This window comes from Pristiophorus japonicus, chromosome 6 (genome assembly GCF_044704955.1).
Source record: "Pristiophorus japonicus isolate sPriJap1 chromosome 6, sPriJap1.hap1, whole genome shotgun sequence".
In the NCBI taxonomy this organism is placed as follows: domain Eukaryota; kingdom Metazoa; phylum Chordata; class Chondrichthyes; family Pristiophoridae; genus Pristiophorus; species Pristiophorus japonicus.
The window spans coordinates 109,667,477-109,688,351 of NC_091982.1; the positions used below are offsets into that span (position 1 = coordinate 109,667,477).

Here is a 20,875-nt window from a genome sequence, read left to right on the forward strand (position 1 = left end):
CAATAAAGAAAGATAATGCATTGAGAAATAAACTTCTGGAAGTATTATGTAGTGAGAGCCGGAATTTATATTAAGAATATTGTGTCTAGGTTTTTTAATCTATATAAGAATTTGCATTTAGCTTGGATGTTTACATTCACAGTAGCACCTAATGGACTATGGTATTTGAGACATAATTCTCAGTAAGTTGTTGAAACTAAGTTTGAAGGGAGATTTAAAAAAAGAAACTAATGTAGATGAGGTAAAATTGCAAAAGTGAGTTGTGGAAATTTCATGCCAAGGTAAGAGTGATCAGGTGGAAAAACATCCATGGAGCACTTTGCACAAAGGAAAGGTGCCAATTGATTACTAAAGATCTGTAATTTGTGGACAGCGGCGAAGCGGTGAATAACTGACTCCTATAAGAGGGGGTTTCATCTGGCACTGAAAACAGAATATGCAAGATCACTTCTAGTAGTAATCTCATAGCATCTAAGCTTTGTACTGGGTGAAATACAACTCCAACCTGGTGTGAAGCTGCAGTGTTCAGTCTACAGTCTGCAGTCTAACAGGTTTTCCAGCTACATGTTGCAAGTAACGAAGATTTGTAGTATAATATCCCCTTCGAGGCTTATTAATTATGTAGAACAACCTGTTATAGTACAATTTATATCCAGGTTGTCCCAGAAACAGGAGTTGGAAGGAATACATAACTTTTTCTCTCTGTTTCCCACAAGTTCCTGTGTTTTATGTTTTTAAATTGCTGTCTGAAGGTTTATTTGCAGTGTGAGTGCCCGTTTGATTGAGATTAATTTTATGTTGTGAACTCATACCCTAATCTAAAACTGCCCAAACTTATTGCACAAAGGAAATTTGGAATGAAATCAAATTCAGGAGGTGAAAGGTTACCCACTGAGCCACCAATCTTTTCAATTTTCAGATTGAATCAAGCTAGCAGTAAGATCTAAAACCTAAAAACAAGGGAAAAGTGAATGATGCCATTAAGGATTCAGATCTCCATTTGTAACATTGTAGAATTATTTGGTGATTGAGAAAGAAAGCTTTCTTCTGATATCCCAAAGTTAGTAATTCTTCAATAAGATCCTGGTCCATGTATACATTTCTGTGGCTTGGTACATTCAGCTTTCGTTAATATGTGAATGAATGTTGAAGTGAAAGAATTGTACACTTGATTGAGTACTGGTCTGTACCATCATTCCAAAGGATGTTGCACTTCTGGTCACTTTTCATAGTGAAATTTATAGCATTTTTCTACAAGTAGTAAACAGAAGAAATCTTCTCTGGGCTAAATCAACCTATCAACATTTAATTAGCAAATTGGAATTTATCTGAAGTCCGCCGGGGAGTCAAGCTGATGTGGCATTTCACTTGACTGTACGAGGAATTCTGCGAGGCTTGATTTACAATTGCACTGGTTTTTTTGACACAACTACCTTTTTGTAGTTGTGTTAACATATACTAAGGTATAATTCTGGTATGTCCTTCTGACCTCTGCAGATTTACTCCACAGATGGGTCTTAGAAATTGGAGGCACAAATTTAATGCCAACTTAGCTGCTGAAGTCAGTGGCAGATTTGTACTACAAGTGGGCAGCTGGATTGATTTGAGACGTTAGGATGCGAGAGACATAAGGAAGGTTGAGAGGTAGTTAATCTTCTTAGTAAATAGGCTAACATAATTTATATAACTCTTTAATTTAAAATGTATTTACTGATTGTGTTCCATCCTAAAATATGCAGAGTGCACTGCTTGGTTAACCCTGAGTATATAAAATATCTGGGAATTAGTGCAAGAGTTTTCATGTGTCTCTATGTTTGTGGTATATTTGTGAAGTTGTGCATATTTAACTAACATTGTGCCACTTTTCAGTATTTTGATCAATTTCTTTATCTGCGAGGGTAAGTTACAAAAGAAGTGTTTTATAAGCTTGAACTTTTTTCAAATGTGTATGTGATATACTGAGAGTAATCTCTCATCCAGTTTTATGATCTTCTAATGGTTTGCAGCAATGCAAAAAATAATTATTTGATTAAAAGGGACTTGTTGGAAATGTGAGTGTATGCGAACATAATTCTTTTTGATTTTGTTTAGGTTTTAGCCAATAAACATGTGTCTTCAGATCACTTGCTGCAAATATGTCAGCAAATTGGTCCTCTTTTGGATAAAGAGATCCCACCCAGTGTTCCTGGAGTGCAAACCTTATTGGGAGTGGGGCGACAGTCATTATTACGGACTTCAAAAGGTAAGTAAAATGGAAGACGCATTTTCGTGTTTACTTTGCGACTGACTTTGGGACTACCGTTGGTGACAAATTAAATTAATTGAGAGTTTAAATGCACTGGTTATTTTGTGGAAAAGTATGTAGTACTTCTCTAATCTATTATACTTGGAAGGTCTTTTATAAATTGCACTAGTACATTTATTGAAAGGATTACTAAAATGGGAAATTATTGGTGAAAGCATCATCTTTAAAATATTCACACATGCACACACATTGTTGCACCTAATTTTGCTCAGTGTTGCACAGTGGAACAGGCTGTGTTAGTTTGTGACCTCGATACTAGAGCTGGAAAATTATATAGCACCATTAGGCTGCTGCATTGTCTCATCAAATTTAAAATTCACCAAATTTTTTTCTTTACGTTATTTAAAGTAGCTGCAAAATGACTGATGCCACCTTAACATAAATCAATCCATTGCATTCAAGTGGTACGTTAGGGGTCTTTTGGCATTGGATGCAGCTTCTTTGCTTAAAATTCTGGAAGTTGTAATGACAAACTAAAAGCTGAATACAATGAAACCTACACACACACAACCTTTGTTATTGCCAGGCTTTTGTTGCAGCTCAATTTAGATGTGTCTTGGCTGAAGCTCCATTAAGAAGTGTGGTTAAGAACTATTGTTCTGTCCCTCCCCAAACATTTAGAACACGGGTCTTGCTTCAATTCGGATGCTTCAGTGGTAACTTTCTCTTCCAGATTGCAAACATGTAGCATGGAAAGGCTCAGGCTTCGCTGCCCTTCACCGAGGCAGGCCACCAGAACCACCTGTGAACTATGGAAAACCTCCAAATGTTGGTAAGTCAGAAATATACCGTGATATAGGTATTAAAAACAACTCATCAGCTTGGTGTGCTCATAATTATCATTGTGTTTGCATTGCAAAATTGTGGGGGGGTGGCGGAGAACAAAGATGAAGCTAATGATGGAATGAGGATTACAGTATTACTCTGCTCCTGCTGGTGGTACTGCTGCTGAGAAGAGTATCTCCATGCCACCAGCAGAAACATAAATAAAACTGCATTATAAAGTGCATATTGAACATATAAAAAGTACGAAATTAAAGGAAAATGCTAAATTGATTGGGAATTTAAATTTTACAATAGCATTACATAGTTTATTTTTTGTTGTCTTTGTTTTGGGATGCTTTTTCACAAAAGCAAACATTTTTTAATATTTAGTAATCAGGTACTAGGAAGAGAAAAGAACGCAATAAAATTGTCACTCTAACTTGGCACTTCAGTCCTTTAAGCTGCTTACTGATAATAGGCTCAGATAATGGCTGGAGAAGGTTAATCAATTCCAATTTTCTGGGTTAAGGGCCTCCAATATGTTCTTGAGCCTAATTTCATTAATAAAGGGTATAATATATTAGAGTGGAGAATGGTAACTTAATTTCGACACATAATAAAGAATTAGCTAATGCAAATTCATAGCACAATGAAGGGATGCACATCCACTTTGCAGGGCCATTGCACATTTAGAAATCATTTTTTTAAATGCAGAGAATTTTTTTTTCTATATATTGCTGTGGCTATTCTTTTGATTTGGGAAGATTGATATCACGAGACCCCATAGATAGATGATGAACATTTCTCATTTGCTGTTTCAGTGAGCATCACCAATGCCAAACAGCTGACGGGATGTGGACGGCGCAGCCATGTTTTTCCTGTTATTGCGTACCAGCATGTGAAAATGTACAAGAGGATACTTGGGCATCTTTCCTCTGTGTACTGCATAGCTTTTGACCGTACAGGGAGGAGAATTTTCACGGTGAGAAGATCATAGAGCATTCAGTATGAGCATTAACAAAGAGCCTAGAATATATATAATTCTATAGAGTTGAATGGTAATCTCGCCGCTCAGTGACATGATGAATTACTGTAGTGAATTGCCCAATTTCAAAAATTAAAAAAAAAGTAACTTTTTTCATTAAATTACGAGTTAATAAAGGAATATTTTATTTAAAATATGCAGTTTATTTTTCATACCGCAAATCTTTTGTGACACTGTTCACGGAAGATTTGACAATACAATATTTTTTAAGCATGGGTGGCATATTATCTAATGCATAGTGTATTCTTTGTGTGTATGTGTGTGTCCCATGTTTTGAATGCACATTGAGATTTATTTGTATTTTTTAAATATATAGCATTTGTATATATGTTATCTGATTTTTTAAAAAAAAGTTTGAAGTTTCATGCATTTGTGCAGCTGTGGCCATGGATTATCAGACCATTTTTGAAGCTTAAGTTCAAATACTTGGATATTCATGTAATGTGATTTAAGCTTAAATAATGTGTAACTTGTATTCCAGTCCTTTAAATCTATTGTACTATTTCTAGGGTTCAGATGATTGTTTGGTGAAGATTTGGGCCACAGATGATGGACGACTTCTGTCCACTCTGCGTGGGCATTCAGCTGAGATTTCTGATATGGCTGTTAACTACGAGAACACATTGATTGCTGCAGGCAGCTGTGATAAAGTGATCCGTGTTTGGTGCCTACGGACGTGTGCTCCTGTCGCTGTATTGCAAGGGCATACTGGATCTATAACCTCTTTAATGGTAATGGGATTGTATCCTGTTGTTCTATGCTTATTTGTGTCGTCTGACTCGCCTATTTTTGGAAATAACCATGAAAGTATTTTCAGTACAAAATACCATGAAAAGTAAAAATGAGCTTTACATAGTCTTAAAATGATTGATGTGATTCTTAAATAACATGTCTTAGTAATATAGAATGATGCAGCACAGAAGGAGGCCATTCAGCCCATCGTGCCTGTGCCGGATCTTTGAAAAAGCGATCCAATTAGTCCCACTCCCCTGGCTCTTTCTCCATAGCTCAGCATTTTTTTTTCTTTTTCAAGTATTTATTTAATTCCCTTTTGAAAGTTATGATTGAATCTGTTTCCATTGCCCTTTCAGCCAGATCAGAACAACTCACTGCATAACTGCTGTGAATTTTTTCCCCTCCTGTCCCCTCTGGTTCTTTTGCCAATCACCTTAAATCAGCCCCCCCCACCCCCCACTTACTAATCCTTCTGCCACTGGAAACAGTTTCTCCTTATTTACTCGATCAAACCATTCAAGATTGTGAACACCTATCAAATCTCTTAACCTTCCCAGCTCTAAAGAGATCAACCTCAGTTTCTCTAGTCTCTCCACATTACTGAAGTCTTTCATCCCTGGTACCATTCTAGTAAATCTCCTCTGCACCCTCTAAAGCCTTGACATCTTTCCTAAGGTATGGTGCCCAGAAGTGGCCACAATACTCCAGCTTAAGGCCTAACCAATGTTTTATAAATGTTTAGCATAACCTCCTTGCTTTTGTACATTCTGCTTCTATTTATAAAGCCAAGGATCTTGAATGCCTTTTTAACAGCCTTCTCAACTTGTCCTGCCACTTTCAAAGAATTGTGTACATACACTCCCAGGTCTCTCTGTTCCTGCTCCCCCTTTAAAATTGCACCATTTAGTTTATATTGTCACATCCTCATTCTTCCTACCAAAATGAATCACTTCACATGTCTCTGGGTTAAATGTCATCTGCCATGTGTCTGCCCATTTCATCTGCCATGTATCTGCCAATTTCACTGGTCCTCCTGAAGTCTGATGCTATGTGCCTCACTGTTTTACTACAAACTTTGAAATGATGTCCTGTATATCCAAGTCCAGGTCATTAATACATATCAAAAATAGCAGTGGTCCTAACATCGATCCTTGGGAATACCATTGTACACTTCCCTCCAATCTGAAAAACAACCATTCACCACGTTATCCGGTTATCTATTCTCATACACTCTCTTTGCCCCTTTTATCTCCTTTTTCAGCTCTCCCCTGTGTTTTTTGTATTCAGTTTGGTTTGCTACTGAATTATGAACCTGACGTTTATCATGAGCTTTCTTTTTCTGTTTAATTTTAAACTCTATATCTTTAGTCCTCCAGGGAGCTCTGTGTTTGGATGCCCTTCCTTCCCCCCCCCCCCCCCCCCCCCTGCCATGGGAACTTGGTCTAGTCTGTACCCAAACTATCTTCTCTTTGAAGATCTCCCATTGCTAATTTACTATTTTATCTGCTGATCTTTGATTCCAATCCACCTGGGCTAAATTCTTTTACAGCTCACTAAAATCAGCCCTTCTCCAGTTGAATATTTTCACATTTTATTTTCCCTTTGCCTTTTCCATAACTATTCTAAACTTGATATTGTAACCATTGTTTCCCAAATGCTTTCCCATTGAAACATATTTCACTTGTCCCACTTAATTCCCCTCACATCAAGCACAACTACCTTGCTAATTTAATTGGGGAACAAATCTTATAAGATTCATAACCTCATATTAGCTTTAAATGTGATTCTTGCATTTCCACTTTATTTTAAGCAGCAGTCACGATGTGAGATTTGTACAACTTCACCAAAAGCAACCCTGCACAATGGATGCATGTAGATGTATTGCTGTACTTTATTGCTAACGTGGGCATAATTCTAAACTGGAGAGAAAATCAGCAGGCAGAAAATTAGACTAAACCTCTCATTTCGATTTCTAAGTTGGGAGCAATTTTATACCTTGCTGCGTTACAGTTTCATAAGTTCAGAACCTTGCCTAAGTCATTATTTATGCCTTGACTGAGTGTTGGTAGGCTTAAACAATCACTGGTGAGCCTGATCCTATTCTTGCCTAACGTTAGTGCACATTTCAATCAGGGGTTTTTAGATAGCGATCCAGGGTAGAAACCTTGACTGACGTTCATCTCCCCAAGCCTGGGGAGATGAGGTTAATTGCAGTGCCTCTATCACTGCCCCGTCGAGATCAGCAAACAGAGCACAGAATGGGGATCAAACTGACCAGTCTTAGCCTATATGGATCAGTTACTCACTGGATAAACTTGCTGAACCATCAGGAAATGTGCTGACCTGTTCAGTAATGGTACTGATTGACTCGGGTGATGAGGCAAAATGCATGCCTAATGTATTTGACTAATGAATGAACATATTTGAATGGTGCTGTGGATCCATGCCCAATTAAGGAGCCAATGCCTGCGAGAGGAGATAAATTGCAGTTATTGGAACTCATTAATCTGTAAATTTGATTTACAAAAGTTGAGAGAAAAGTTAAAAAAACTTTGTTTGGATTTTCAAATGTCTTGCGTAAGATTCCATTTTCTGTACTCCAGTTTTGCCCAGGGACCAGAGGAACAACACGATACTTGACATCCACAGGGGCTGATGGGACCATCTGCTTTTGGCAATGGAATACAGAGACCATAAAATTTAAGTAGGTTTCTTGAGAAATATATCTGCTGCTGCTTTGTGGACATGAATCCGTTGGCTTTTAATTGCAACTTTTGTTATTTAGTAATTTATATACGATTTAAAAAGGTCAGTTTTTATTTCATGTTGTCACTGCTGCACATTTGTGAATATAACTTATTTGGTCTGTTAATTGAGTAATTTAACATGATGGGTCCATCAGATGAAGCTAACAGTGCATAAGTTCCTATTGGTAGCTCTAGTGGTCCAACCTTGTTAACTTGCAGGCACTGGCATTACTATATTTGAGAGATGTTCCTCAGCCCTTGTGTCTGGAATTATCCACTCATAAGGTAATGGGCAATCTCAATATTTTTAGATATGCACTGGCATCTGTAATTTACATGGCAGAGCACTAATGGGAACATAATATTTTAAGTAATAAAAAGGAGCTCGCGTCAATTTCTCTCTTCTTAGATGATGAATGGTGGTGATGGGAAAACCGAACATGTCTGTAGCCATCAAGCTCATTCTGGAGAACTGCCCTTGAGTCAAATGACTGAATTTTCCTAGCTTGTGAGCATTCTGGTCCTCTGCATATACTGCAACAATGCCAAGACATGTTCAAACAGCTGTTTCTGGTTTCTTACACTAAAGCTGATAAATACTGTAGGCACTCTTATAACTAGTATCAGACACTATTGGCTAAACTAATTGTTACTGCAATAAGGGTCAAACAGCAGAGCTTGCCTTTAACACTAATCACAATTTAGGAGGGAGAGAAATCAATTCAGTGAATCAATTGCTTGACAACCAAGTGGTAGAGTTTCTCAGCAGACTCAACTGTAAAAACTGCTTCTTGAAAGGGCATGCTACTGCCAGAAATGGTGGTGACTTCTTTGTCACACAAACAAATTATCATTAGGTTTCAATTGCAGAGCAGTAAAGTGAATGATAAACAGAAGCTTTCATTGCCATGTCTTCTACACTCGGATGTGAAGGCATCCAGTTGACTTTCTAATTTTATATTGCTGCAAATTATTGGATCACAGCTCATATGTATGGCTCATAAAAAAAAAGAACAGAACTTGCACCTTATCACACCCTCGGCTTCACATCCAATTAATTGTCATTTGCAGTTACTGTTATGAAGACAAAATGTCACGGCCATTTTGCTGAAATCCCACAAACAGCAAATGAGATGAAAGGAATGTTGGCCAGGAAGCTGGGGGAACTAGCTGCTCTTCAAACAGCCATGAATCTTTTATATCCACCATAAAAGGCAAACGGATCCTCGATTTAATGTTGCATCTAAAAGACTATTCATACATGGTACATGAATGCATCCGAATTCCGTGGTAGTAATGTGAATTTAATTTGGTAACGTTGTGACTACTTTGTATTGAAATTAATGCTCTTATTTTACAGTGAACATCCCATGAAATTTACAGATAGATCCAGGCCAGGAAGTCAAATTTCTTGCTGTTCCTTTAGTTCTGGTAAGTTTTTCTTCTAGTTTCACAGAGAAAGAGAACTGTTTATGAGTACTCCCCACCCCATTCTTCCTCATGTTCCATCCTCCACCTGACATTTGAGGAATGAATAACTACAATTATGTTAATTAGCTGTATTTAACTTTGCCTTTCCTAGCCAAAAGAAAATTAATCTGACCACTGAATCACTATTATTTTGATTGCAGAGACTCATAATTATTTGTGATGACCGATCCAACTGTAGACTTTTTTTGACTGCATTACAATTTTAAGTTTGTGTTTTATCTATGTACTTTTCTTTGAATGTTCTACCTAATATAAGCCTTGAAAGGGAATGGTAATAAATCTTTGCAACATGATTGCCTAGTGCCATGCTGCGACCTTTATGTGCAGAGAGATCTGAGTTCAAATTCCAATCCTCCTGGATTTCGTTTGGCAAGCTGCCTTTCTCAACAGGGCTGCTTACTATAGCACTGAGGCGACACCACACACTGGACCAAATCTGGAGTGGCATTGACCGGCTATGTGGTCCAAGAAATAACATTTGTTTTGACTTTAGTGGTCAGAGCGGCTAGGAATTGAAATAATTGATTATACCAAGTTTATTACAGGATTAAAATGGGAATGAGAATCTCCTTGATAGGAGCTCCTAATCAGACCCTGGAGCACATCATTGAGCACTGCCCTCGGAGGAAATTTGCAGGCACCCTACAAGATATCCACTCTTACACCGGAAGCTTTGAATATCCAACTAAGATATTGGCATTTGATTTGCTTTGCTACTACCATACGAAAGGAGATTGTTCAGATCAAATGTACTTTGTTAAAATATTTTTAATTGGAATTATAGGTGGAATGTTCATAGCAACTGGCAGCACAGACCATGTGATTAGAGTTTATTACTTGGGTTCTGGTTCACCAGAGAAAATTTCTGAGCTGGCGTCTCATATGGTAAGATGCTGAACATTGAGGTCACAGTTTGTACATGTAATTCTTATACATCATGACTCAAATGTATTTTGCTTTATCAAGGTGACTTGTTTAAAGAGGGAATTTTCTCATTCTGTATGTCCCCCTTTTTTAAAAAAAAAATATGCACAACCCATCAAAATGATTTAACTTTTTAACAATAATTCGGGAATAATTTAAAGAAGTGATTGAGATTGGGAGCTGAATTAACAGCATGTGTATGATTGTATTTGCGCGCACTTGGGAGGAGGTTCCGTTTCTTACGCACTCATTTCCACTCCCTTGCATTAGGTTATTTAAGGCTGCATTTATACTGCAACTGCGGCATTGTTGTCAAGCAGCAATTTTGTGCTTTAATATAAATCCAGAGTCGGTAAATGACCTGACTTTAAAGTGAAGTGAGATTCCCATCTCCAAGAAATCTTGCTGTACTCCGTTCTGTATCAAGCTGGAGATTGCTTCTGGATTTACAGTACAATTTTAATGCCATTGTGAAGTCTTCACACAATTGTAGTGTAAGCACAACCTTACTGTTCCAAAATAGTTTCTCATTTTAATGAGGTCGCACTTATTGCTGCAGAAATTGCAGTCGGAGGCTTCCTGCGGGCGGATGCCTCCGACTTGAAAGAAATCTACGAACTTACCTGGTGGTCCAGGAAGTTGGGGGGACTTGCGGTCCTGGGCCTCTATGCATAGGCCTGCGTAGAGGCCCACATATCCTCGGGACGCAGGCATTTCACAAGTGCCCCTGAAATCACATGAGCCGGCCCAACTAATCAAAGTTGGGGTATTCCCATTCATACTTGTGGTGAGTTCTGTGTATACCCCCCAAAAATACACACTTAAAATAATTTTTTTAAATCTCAAGTTTAAAATTAATCAAAATTAAATTTAATTACTTAAAATAAATTACATATTTTAAAAGGTCTAAAAATAAACTTACCTTATTCCACAGGTTTTTAAATGTTTCAATTATTGCATTTTTAAAATGTTTCTGTCCTTTAAAAGTCTTACACTGATAAAAGCATACATCATGCCTGCTTTTATCAGGCATAAGAATTTCACGGGCTTTCGCTGGGCAGAAGTTGTACAAATAGCCCAACTCTCTGCCAGCGAATACTCATTTCTGTTAGATTCGTGCGATCTGTCAAGAGGATTTTTGACAGATCGCAAGTTCTGAGTTTCGGCGCATGCGCAGTGCATGCCTAAACCCAGAACTTGTGGGGCCCCTACAGGCTTGTACGCACCTGTAGGAGCTGCAAATTCAGCCCCAATATTTCACAGAAAAAATATTACATAAACTCCCTAGTTATTTAAATCTTGTTACTGCTTTTTTTTGAGTTCAGTGCCATTTTCTCATATCCATGTGTAAGTAAAACACCTCAAAAGTATGAAAACAATGACGTTGCTACATACCACTAAATAGTAAAGAAATAAGAACATAAATAAGAACATAAGAAATAGGAACAGGAGTAGGCCATATGACCCCTTGGGCCTGCTCCACCATTCAATAAGATCATGGCTGATCTGATCATGGACTCAGCTCCACTTCCCCGCCCGCTCCCCATAACCCCTTATTCCCTTATCGTTTAAGAAACTGTCTATTTCAGTCTTAAATTTATTCAATGTCCCAGCTTCCACAGCTCTCTGAGGCAGCTAATTCCACAGATTTACAACCCTCAGAGAAGAAATTTTGCTTCATCTCTGTTTTAAATGGGCAGCCCCTTATTCTAAGATCTTCCCCCCTAGTTCTAGTCTCCCCCATCAGTGGAAACATCTTCTCTGCATCCACCTTGTCAAGCCCCCTCATAATCTTATATGTTTCGATCAGATTACCTCTCATTCTTCTGAATTCCAATGAGTAGAGGCCCAACCTACTCCACCTTTCCTCATAAGTCAACCCCCTCATCCCCGGAATCAACCTAGTGAACCTTCTCTGAACTGCCTCCAAAGCAAGTATATCCTTTCGTTAATATGGAAACCAAAACTGCACGCAGTATTCCAAGTGTGCCCTCACCAATACCTTATAGAGCTGTAGTAAGACTTCCCTGCTTTTATACTCTATCCCCTTTGCAATAAAGGCCAAGATACCATTGGCCTTCCTGATCACTTGCTGCAGCTGCATATACTATCCTTTTGTGTTTCATGCACCAGGACCCCCAGGTCCCGCTGTACTGCAGCACTTTGCAATCTTTCTCCAATTAAATAATAACTTGCTCTTTGATTTTTTTTTTCTGCCGAAGTGCATGACCTCACACTTTCCAACATTGTACTCCATCTGCCAAATGTATGCTGTCATTGCAGATTCTGGAAGCCATGGAATAGAAATGCACAGTAGTACTGATGTTTACCCTACTTTTCCAATTTGGTTCATACAACCCACATTAAAAGGAAGAAACTTCAGAATTAAAAGGCACAATGGAGTAGAGATTACTGTTGGCTATATCCATGGACATGCTTTTTGCAGTCTTATGGCATTGTTTGCTATTTTATCAGAGGCCCTTACCCATTTATTTTAAATGGATTAACTTTTCTGTTTAAAATAAACAGGAGAATACCATACAAATGCATTACAACAGTTGTTTGCTGTTATTGGCAGCAATAAATATGCTAATATCTCTAATTTGGCTTTACATATTTGGTTACCCTGGGCTAAGGCTGGCATTGGAATGAATACAGCATTGCATAACTGGTAATAAACCTGGAAATGTTGCACTTTTAGAATAGTTTAGGGAAAGTGTCTTATCTCATGGTGTACTAGACCTTTAGTTTTAGCTTGGAGCTGAACATTAGTCATTACAATTTTCTTCAATTGAATTGTGGAAAAGACCAGAATCTTTTTGTTCCCCTCAATCTCCTTTAGGATAAAGTGATCGCTATTCAGTTCTGCAACAATATCCACAGGTAAGTTTATGCCTTAGTGGTGGTGGGGTGCTTATTTTGAGCTGGTTGCTTTTTATTTTTTTTTTGAAAATCAAAATTATAGCTACTTATTTTCTTGCATATTAGAAAGTATTATAAAATACATTGGTACCAACGACATACGAGACGAATTTAAGGAGCTAGGAGCTAAATTTAAAAAGTAGGACCTCAAAAGTAATAATCTCGGGATTGCTACCAGTGCCACGTGCTGGTCAGAGTAGGAATCGCAGGATAGCGCAGATGAATATGTGGCTTGAGCAGTGGTGCAGCAGGGAGGGATTCAAATTCCTGGGACATTGGAACTGGTTCTGGGGGAGGTGGGACCAGTACAAACCGGACGGTCTGCACTTGGGCAGGACCGGAACCAATGTCCTAGGAGGAGTGTTTGCTAGCGCTGTTGGGGAGGAGTTAAACTAATATGGCAGGGGGATGGGAACCAATGCAGGGAGACAGAGGGAAACAAAATGGAGACAGAAGCAAAAGACCGAAAGGAGATGAGTAAAAGTGGAGGGCAGAGAAACCCAAGGCAAAAAACTAAAAGGGCCAATGTACAGCAAAATTCTAAAGGGTCAAAGTGTAATAGAAAGGCAAGCCTGAAAGCTTGGTGCCTCAATGCGAGGAGTATTCGGAACCTAGGAGAGGGCTCTGAGCTAGTTAGAGTGGGTGAGAGCGCAGATGAACAGGACCCCAAGAAAGAATGCAAAAGACAGGAGGCAACAGAGCAGAGTAGCACTGGGGTAAGTGTAAACCACAAGGTGATAGGAAGGAACAATATGTATGAATATAAAGGGGCTGCAGGAGGGGTCAAAACTAAAAATCATGGTTTAAAAACTCGTATTAAAACACTCTATCTAAACGCACGCAGCATTCGAAATAAAGTAAATTAGTTTACGGCACAAATCATTGCAAATGGGTATGATTTGGTGGCCATTACAGAAACGTGGTTGCAGGGTGGCCAAGACTGGGAATTAAACATACAGGGGTATCTGACAATTCGGAAGGATAGACAAGAAGGGAAAGGAGGTGGAGTAGCTCTATTAATAAAGGATGATATCAGGGCAGTTGTGAGAGATGATATTGGCTCTAATGAACAAAATGTTGAATCATTGTGGGTGGAGATTAGAGATAGTAAGGGGAAAAAGTCACTGGTGGGCGTAGTTTATATGCCCCAAATAATAACTTCATGGTGGGGCGGACAATAATCAAGGGAATAACAGAGGCATGTGAAAAAGGAAGGGCAGTAATCATGGGGGATTTTAACCTACCTATCGATTGGTCAAATCAAATCGCACGGGGTAGCCTTGAGGAGGAATACAGATTGAGGGTGAGGAAGTAGTGTCTCAAACGAGTGTACTATGCTTAAACAAAGGGGACTACAGTGGGATGAGGGCAGAGTTAGCTAAAGTAGACTGGGAACATAGACTAAATGGTGGCACAATTGAGGAATAGTGGAGGACTTTTAAGGAGCTCTTTCATAGTGCTCAACAAAAATATATTCCAGTGAAAAAGAAGGGCGGTAAGAGAAGGGATAACCAGCCGTGGATAACCAAGGAAATAAAGGAGAGTATCAAATTAAAAACCAATGCGTATAAGGTGGCCAAGGTTAGTGGGAAAATAGAAGATTGGGAAAATTTTAAACAACAGCAAAGAATGGCTAAGAAAGCAATAAAGAAAGGAAAGATAGATTACGAAGGTAAACTTGCGCAAAACATAAAAATCGTTCGTAAAAGCTTTTACAGATATATAAAACGGAAAAGAGTGACTAAAGTAAATATTGGTCCCTTAGAAGATGAGAAGGGGGATTTAATAATGGGAAATGTGGAAATGGCTGAGACCTTAAACAATTATTTTGCTTCGGTCTTCACAGTGGAAGACACAGAAACCATGCCAGAAATTGCTGCTCACAGGAATGTGGGAAGGGAGGACCTTGAGACAATCACTATCACTAGGGAGGTAGTGCTGGACAGGCTAATGGGACTCAAGGTAGACAAGTCCCCTGGTCCTGATGAAATGCATCCCAGAGTATTAAAAGAGATGGCGGAAGTTATAGCAGATGCATTCGTTATAATCTACCAAAATTCTCTGGACTCTGGGGAGGTACCAGCGGATTGGAAAGCAGCGAATGTAACGCCTCTGTTTAAAAAAGGGGGCAGACAAAAGGCAGGTAACTATAGGCCGGTTAGTTTAACATCTGTAGTGGGGAAAATGCTTGAAGCTATCATTAAGGAAGAAATAGCGGGACATCTAGATAGGAATAGTGCAATCAAGCAGACGCAACATGGATTCATGAAGGGGAAATCCTGTTTAACTTACTGGAATTCTTTGAGGATATAACGAGCATGGTGGATAGAGATGTACCGATGGATGTGGTGTATTTAGATTTCCAAAAGGCATTCGATAAGGTGCCACGCAAAAGGTTACTGCAGAAGACAAAGTTACGCGGAGTCAGAGGAAATGTATTAGCATGGATCGAGAATTGGCGGGCTAACAGAAAGCAGAGAGTCAGGATAAATGGGTCCTTTTCGGGTTGGAAATCGGTGGTTAGTGGTGTGCCACAGGGATCAGTGCTGGGATCACAACTGTTTACATTATACATAGATGACCTGGAAGAGGGGACAGAGTGTTGCGTAACAAAATTTGCAGATGACACAAAGACTAATGGGAAAGCGGGTTGTGTAGAGGACACAGACAGGCTGCAAAGAGATTTAGATAGGTTAAGCGAATGGGCTCAGGTTTGGCAGATGGAATACAATGTCGGAAAATGTGAGGTCATCTACCTTGGAAAAAAAAACAGTAAAAGGGAATATTATTTGAATGGGGAGAAATTACAACATGCTGGGGTGCAGAGGGGCCTGGGGGTCCTTGTGCATGAATCACAAAAAGTTAGTTTGCAGGTGCAGTAGGTAATCAGGAAGGCGAATGGAATGTTGGCCTTCATTGCGAGAGGGATGGAGTACAAAAGCAGGGAGGTCCTGCTGCAACTGTACAGGGTATTGGTGAGGCCGCACCTAGAGTACTGCGTGCAGTTTTGGTCACCTTACTTAAGGAAGGATATACTAGCCTTGGAAGGGGTACAGAGACGATTCACTAGGCTGATTCCGGAGATGAGGGGATTACCTTATGATGATAGATTGAGTAGAGTGGGTCTTTACTCGTTGGAATTCAGAAGGATGAGGGGTGATCTTACAGAAACATTTAAAATAATGAAAGGGATAGACAAGATAGAGGCAGAGAGGTTGTTTCCACAGGTCAGGGAGACTAGAACTAGGGGGCACAGCCTCAAAATGCGGGGGAGCCAATTTAAAACCGAGTTGAGAAAGAACAACTTTTCCCAGAGGGTTGTGAATCTGTGGAATTCTCTGCCCAAGGAAGCAGTTGAGGCTAGCTCATTGAATGTATTCAAATCACAGATAGATAGATTTTTAACCAATAAGGGAATTAAGGGTTATGGGGAGCGGGCGGGTAAGTGGAGCTGAGTCCACGGCCAGATCAGCCATGATCTTTTTGAATGGCGGAGTAGGCTCGAGGGGCTAGATGGCCTACTCCTGTTCCTAATTCTTATGTTCTTATAATGTATTAAAGTTAAACTTGCTGTCCTTGTCCTTTTTAATATACTGGTGTCTGTAATAGATTTAACTATTTTACAAATATTTAAAATATTTTTCTTTCTTTATCTTCCCCCAACCCTGGCTAGTTTAAGATTTGTTAGTGGTAGCAGAGATGGGACAGCCAGAATATGGCAGTACCAACACCAAGAATGGAAGAGTATAGTTCTGGATATGTTTACGAAATTACCAGGGTAAGTTATTACAGCATAATCTATTTGAGCATTTTGTTCAAAAAATAAGATACAGATTTTCATATTCCGCCCCCCCCCCCCCCCCCAGAAAATAGAAAGCAAAGTGTTCCTTTTTGGTTATCTATTGTAGAAGTTGTGTGCTAAAGATGTAATTTGAACATTGTGAATATAGATCAGTTCTCGCAACATTTAAAGAAACTACATAAGCTGATATAATTTTAGTAAAACTGATTCCCATTTTCCACCTTATTCAAGTATTTTTAATCTGTTTCCTGTACAATAACAGCAAATATGGACCTATTTTGTTGCAGAATACAGAAATAGATACACTTGCAGTTTGTCCTCATGATTGTTCGGTCTTAAAGATTTTTTTTTTTCTGTCGCAGCCATCATATTAGCTTTGCATTATCCGTTATTGCCAAGTTAGGAATTAGAATGTTGGTGTTTCATTAATTGTTGGGGTATGTAGGTTGCGTGAAAGGCCAGCATTTATTGCTGATTTATTTTTAATCCTCCTGCACCAGGAAGGAGACACATATTTATATTGGAGATCTCTCCAGTTTATCTGAATAGTTGCTTGCCACTTTACTTTGTACACTGGTTTCCCTCGTCAATGCGGAAATCTTTTTTCCAATTGGGAGTGTGGTTGATTGAGAAATTGTTCTCCCTACCTTTTTAATTCCATATTGTTCCTCTGTTATTTTGTAAGTTATTGACAAATTTGCTTGAATTAACTTTGGATCACCCTTGAAGCATGCCTTGGCTTAGTAGTAGCATTCTCACCTCTTGAGTCAGCAGGTCATGGGTTCATGTTCCACTCAAGGATTTGAGCAAGTAATATGGCCTTACGCAGCAGTGCAGTACTGAGAAGTACTGCATTCTCAGTGGTGATGGTTTTCACATGAGACATTAAGCTGAGGCCTCTCTGTTGGATGTAACGATCCCATGGCACTACTTGAAGAAGAGCAGGGAGTTTTCCTGCATTTCTTGCCAATATTTATCCCTCAACCAACAGCACCCAAAAAAAAAATGTTGCTTTTTGGGAACTTTGCATACTAGTAAGCTGCTGTCAGCCTACAAAACAAATATAACTATGTTAATTGGCTGTAAAGCACTTTGTGATGTCCTGAGGATATGAAAAGTGCTTTATGAATGTAAATTTCTTCTTTTTCATTCATTCATTTGTTTATTACACACTGGTTCTTTTTTTTCACCTCCACCTTGAGAAACCGTTGACATAATTGAACAAGTTCATGTATAAGGCATGTCCTTTTAATTGTGAAGCTTCAAACATGATCACATCTTACTTGATGAATTACTTCACCACAAGTAATATCATTCTGAACATTTAGCCAGTTCCCTAAGCGAATGTTCAGATCAAAAGATTATATATAATTATGCCAACATTTCTATTCACTGAATAGAACATTGGGTTTAATTCTGCAGCCCTGAAGCGATTTTAAAATGTATACTAACGACAGAAAATATGAAATATGAAATCTGTTTTTAATTCTGTAATCTGTTTAATCTATATTGCTATGAGAAGAAATCTGGTCGCATGTGTCTAATTTTTGTTTTTCTTTGATAGGAACAATCCAGTTCCTATGGAAGACAAAGTCAGTAAGTTGAAAGTAACCATGGTAGCGTGGGGTCGCTGTGACAGCACAGTCATCACAGCAGTGAATAATTTTCATTTGAAAGTGTGGAACTCCTACACTGGCCAGCTGCTTCATATCCTTTCGGTAAGTAAACCATATAAATACTGTGAATTAAATGGTATATGATTGAATTAAATGGAGGTAGCCATAAGTCTTGGAGGCAGGAGAGCTATTCTTGATGACATCTAGTTCTGCTGTGGTATCCCCTCCCAGAGCTGAGGGCAAGACTGAGTGTTACACCAGAAACTCCAATGTCCCTAGTAGACTGAGGGCAAAATAAAACGGGCAGGATAGTATGTGATTTGTCTACCAACAGTAAATTCAAGGTGGAAAATGCTGAGTGACAGTAAAATAACACGTTGGCTGGCGTGCAAGAGTCATGGTTCTGGCTGTAATTGTTGTAAAGATGGTGACACAATGAAGGTAAAATCATGATGTTTGAATGTGGGCATGTTTATTATGCTGCAATTTTTCTATAGGGTCATGATGATGAAGTTTTTGTTCTGGAAGCTCATCCATTTGACTCGAGGATTATGTTGTCTGCAGGGCATGATGGCAACATATTCATCTGGGACCTTTCAAAAGGTACCAAACTCCGGAACTTTTTCAACATGGTAAGCATTTTCTCTAGTCTATGGGTGAAACTTAAGCTGGGTCTAAATATCTCTAGACATGCCATTCTGTACATAGACACTTTATTTCAGTGAATTAAGACTATCAAAACTCATTTTATACTAGGGTCCTTACAGCCAACAGATAGAGAAAATTTAATTTCATCAATTTCAATTGAAAAGCCAATGTTTATTCTACCATCCAGTTCACTGGAACCTTTGTTTTAATTTTTAAAGCTTAGTTTACAATATTACTTCTTGGTTCCTCTATCTAATTTGAACAATTTTACGAATGTTCGTAGATGGTCTGGGGTTGTCAGACCTATAGTGAGTATTTAAGATGCAAAGCATTGTTTAATCCATCAGTGTAACCAAAAGAGATTTTATTTATTTTCTACAGATTGAAGGTCAGGGTCATGGTGCTGTGTTTGATTGTAAATTCTCTGCAGATGGACAGCATTTTGCATGTACTGACTCTCATGGACATTTACTGATCTTTGGATTTGGCTGCAGTAAACCATATGAAAAGGTACGTTGGTGAGTGCATGCATTGTGGAAATAACATTTACTTACTTGAACCCATAAATTGGCTGGGTAAGGAAATACGTCTCTGGGGCTTGCTGGTTGTTCAGCTCATGCTGGAACAAATGCTAATATTACAGTAATCGACCTGCTCCACTTTTGGGAAGAACTTTATCTTTATCACATTTTAACCGTAAGCTTGAAACATAGCATGGAAAACAACTTTACATGAAATTTAAAACACTTTAAATGTATCATCGTGTCTTTGTCCAACTGTTTTTCTCATTTTATCTCTTTGTCCTGGTTTGCTTTTAAAATCTAAACTTAACTACTCTAGTTCTTACCTAATGTTAATGTTAAATCTTTCACTTAACACCATTGTCCTTCCTGGCTTCTGTCCTCCATTTTGAAGGTGGGAGCAAGATAAAAAAAAGAAGCCTGTAAAGAGGCTGGCCATTACTCAGTTAAATACCTTGCCGGTTGCCTGTAAAGGAGTGGACTGGGGTTAGAGCCGGGGAAGATTTGCAACAAGAAATTACCTGTATGGGTTTTAATCAAGGTTCTGAATGGTTATGTGTGCTGAAGGGATTGATTATTTTTGTATGCACATTATATTGAATATGTTTCCATTGCTAGTGATCACTTGTGTGTCAGTTCACTAGGGAAGATGCAGAGAATGGTGGGTACTATTGCTCAAGTTCATTCTAAAGTAGTAACAACTTGATGTGGGATTACAGTACGGAAAGTTAGCTTGGGAAAGTCGGTTCAAAAACTAAACCATGCACAAGAGAAGCAAAAGAGGAAATAGACGAGCCTCTGACCGGCATTTTTCAATCCTTTGGCTACAGGTGTGGCGCTGGAGGACATAAGAACATAAGAAATAGGAACGGACATAAGATCAGAAGAAATAGGAACAGGAGTAGGCCATTTCGCTCCTTGAGCCTGTTCCGTCATTCAATAAGATCATGGCTGATCTGATCCTGGCCTCAACTCCACTTCCCTGCCCGCTCCCCATAACCCTTGACTCCCTTATCTTTCAAAAGTCTGTCTATCTCCACCTTAAATACATTCAATGACCCAGCCTCCACAGCTCTCTGAGGTAGAGAATTCCAAAGATTCACGATCCTCTGAGAGAAGAAATTCCTCCTTATTTCCATTTTAAATGGGCGACCCCTTATTCTGAAACTACGCCCCATAGTTCTAGATTCCCCCACAAGGGGAAACATCCTCTCTGCATCTACCCTGTCAAGCCCCTCAGAATTTTATATGTTTCAATAAAATCACCTCATTCTTCTAAACTCCAAGGAGTATAGGCCCAACCTACTCAACCTTTTTTCATATGACAACTCCTTCATCTCCAGAATCAACCTCG

At 38.9% G+C, this 20,875-nt stretch overlaps 1 protein-coding gene across 10 annotated transcripts in view; it reads left to right on the forward strand.

Annotated features, from left to right (window-relative positions):
* The window catches only part of brwd3 (bromodomain and WD repeat domain containing 3), a 117,738-nt gene that overhangs the window by 3,204 nt on the left and 93,659 nt on the right, over window positions 1–20,875 (forward strand). For 4 of the 10 annotated variants that reach the window (XM_070883114.1, XM_070883115.1, XM_070883116.1 and 1 more), the window contains exons 5-16: window positions 2,092–2,242; window positions 2,979–3,077; window positions 3,892–4,052; window positions 4,625–4,846; window positions 7,454–7,554; window positions 8,958–9,028; window positions 9,873–9,973; window positions 12,855–12,895; window positions 16,608–16,712; window positions 18,301–18,454; window positions 18,850–18,984; window positions 19,382–19,510. In XM_070883114.1, the coding sequence (XP_070739215.1) occupies window positions 2,092–2,242; window positions 2,979–3,077; window positions 3,892–4,052; window positions 4,625–4,846; window positions 7,454–7,554; window positions 8,958–9,028; window positions 9,873–9,973; window positions 12,855–12,895; window positions 16,608–16,712; window positions 18,301–18,454; window positions 18,850–18,984; window positions 19,382–19,510 (1,470 nt within the window). Of the gene's footprint in view, window positions 1–2,091; window positions 2,243–2,978; window positions 3,078–3,891; window positions 4,053–4,624; window positions 4,847–7,453; window positions 7,555–8,668; window positions 8,862–8,957; window positions 9,029–9,872; window positions 9,974–12,854; window positions 12,896–16,607; window positions 16,713–18,300; window positions 18,455–18,849; window positions 18,985–19,381; window positions 19,519–20,875 lie in introns of those variants that run through there. The other 6 variants (XM_070883119.1, XM_070883118.1, XM_070883122.1 and 3 more) reach the window with 6 other exon arrangements.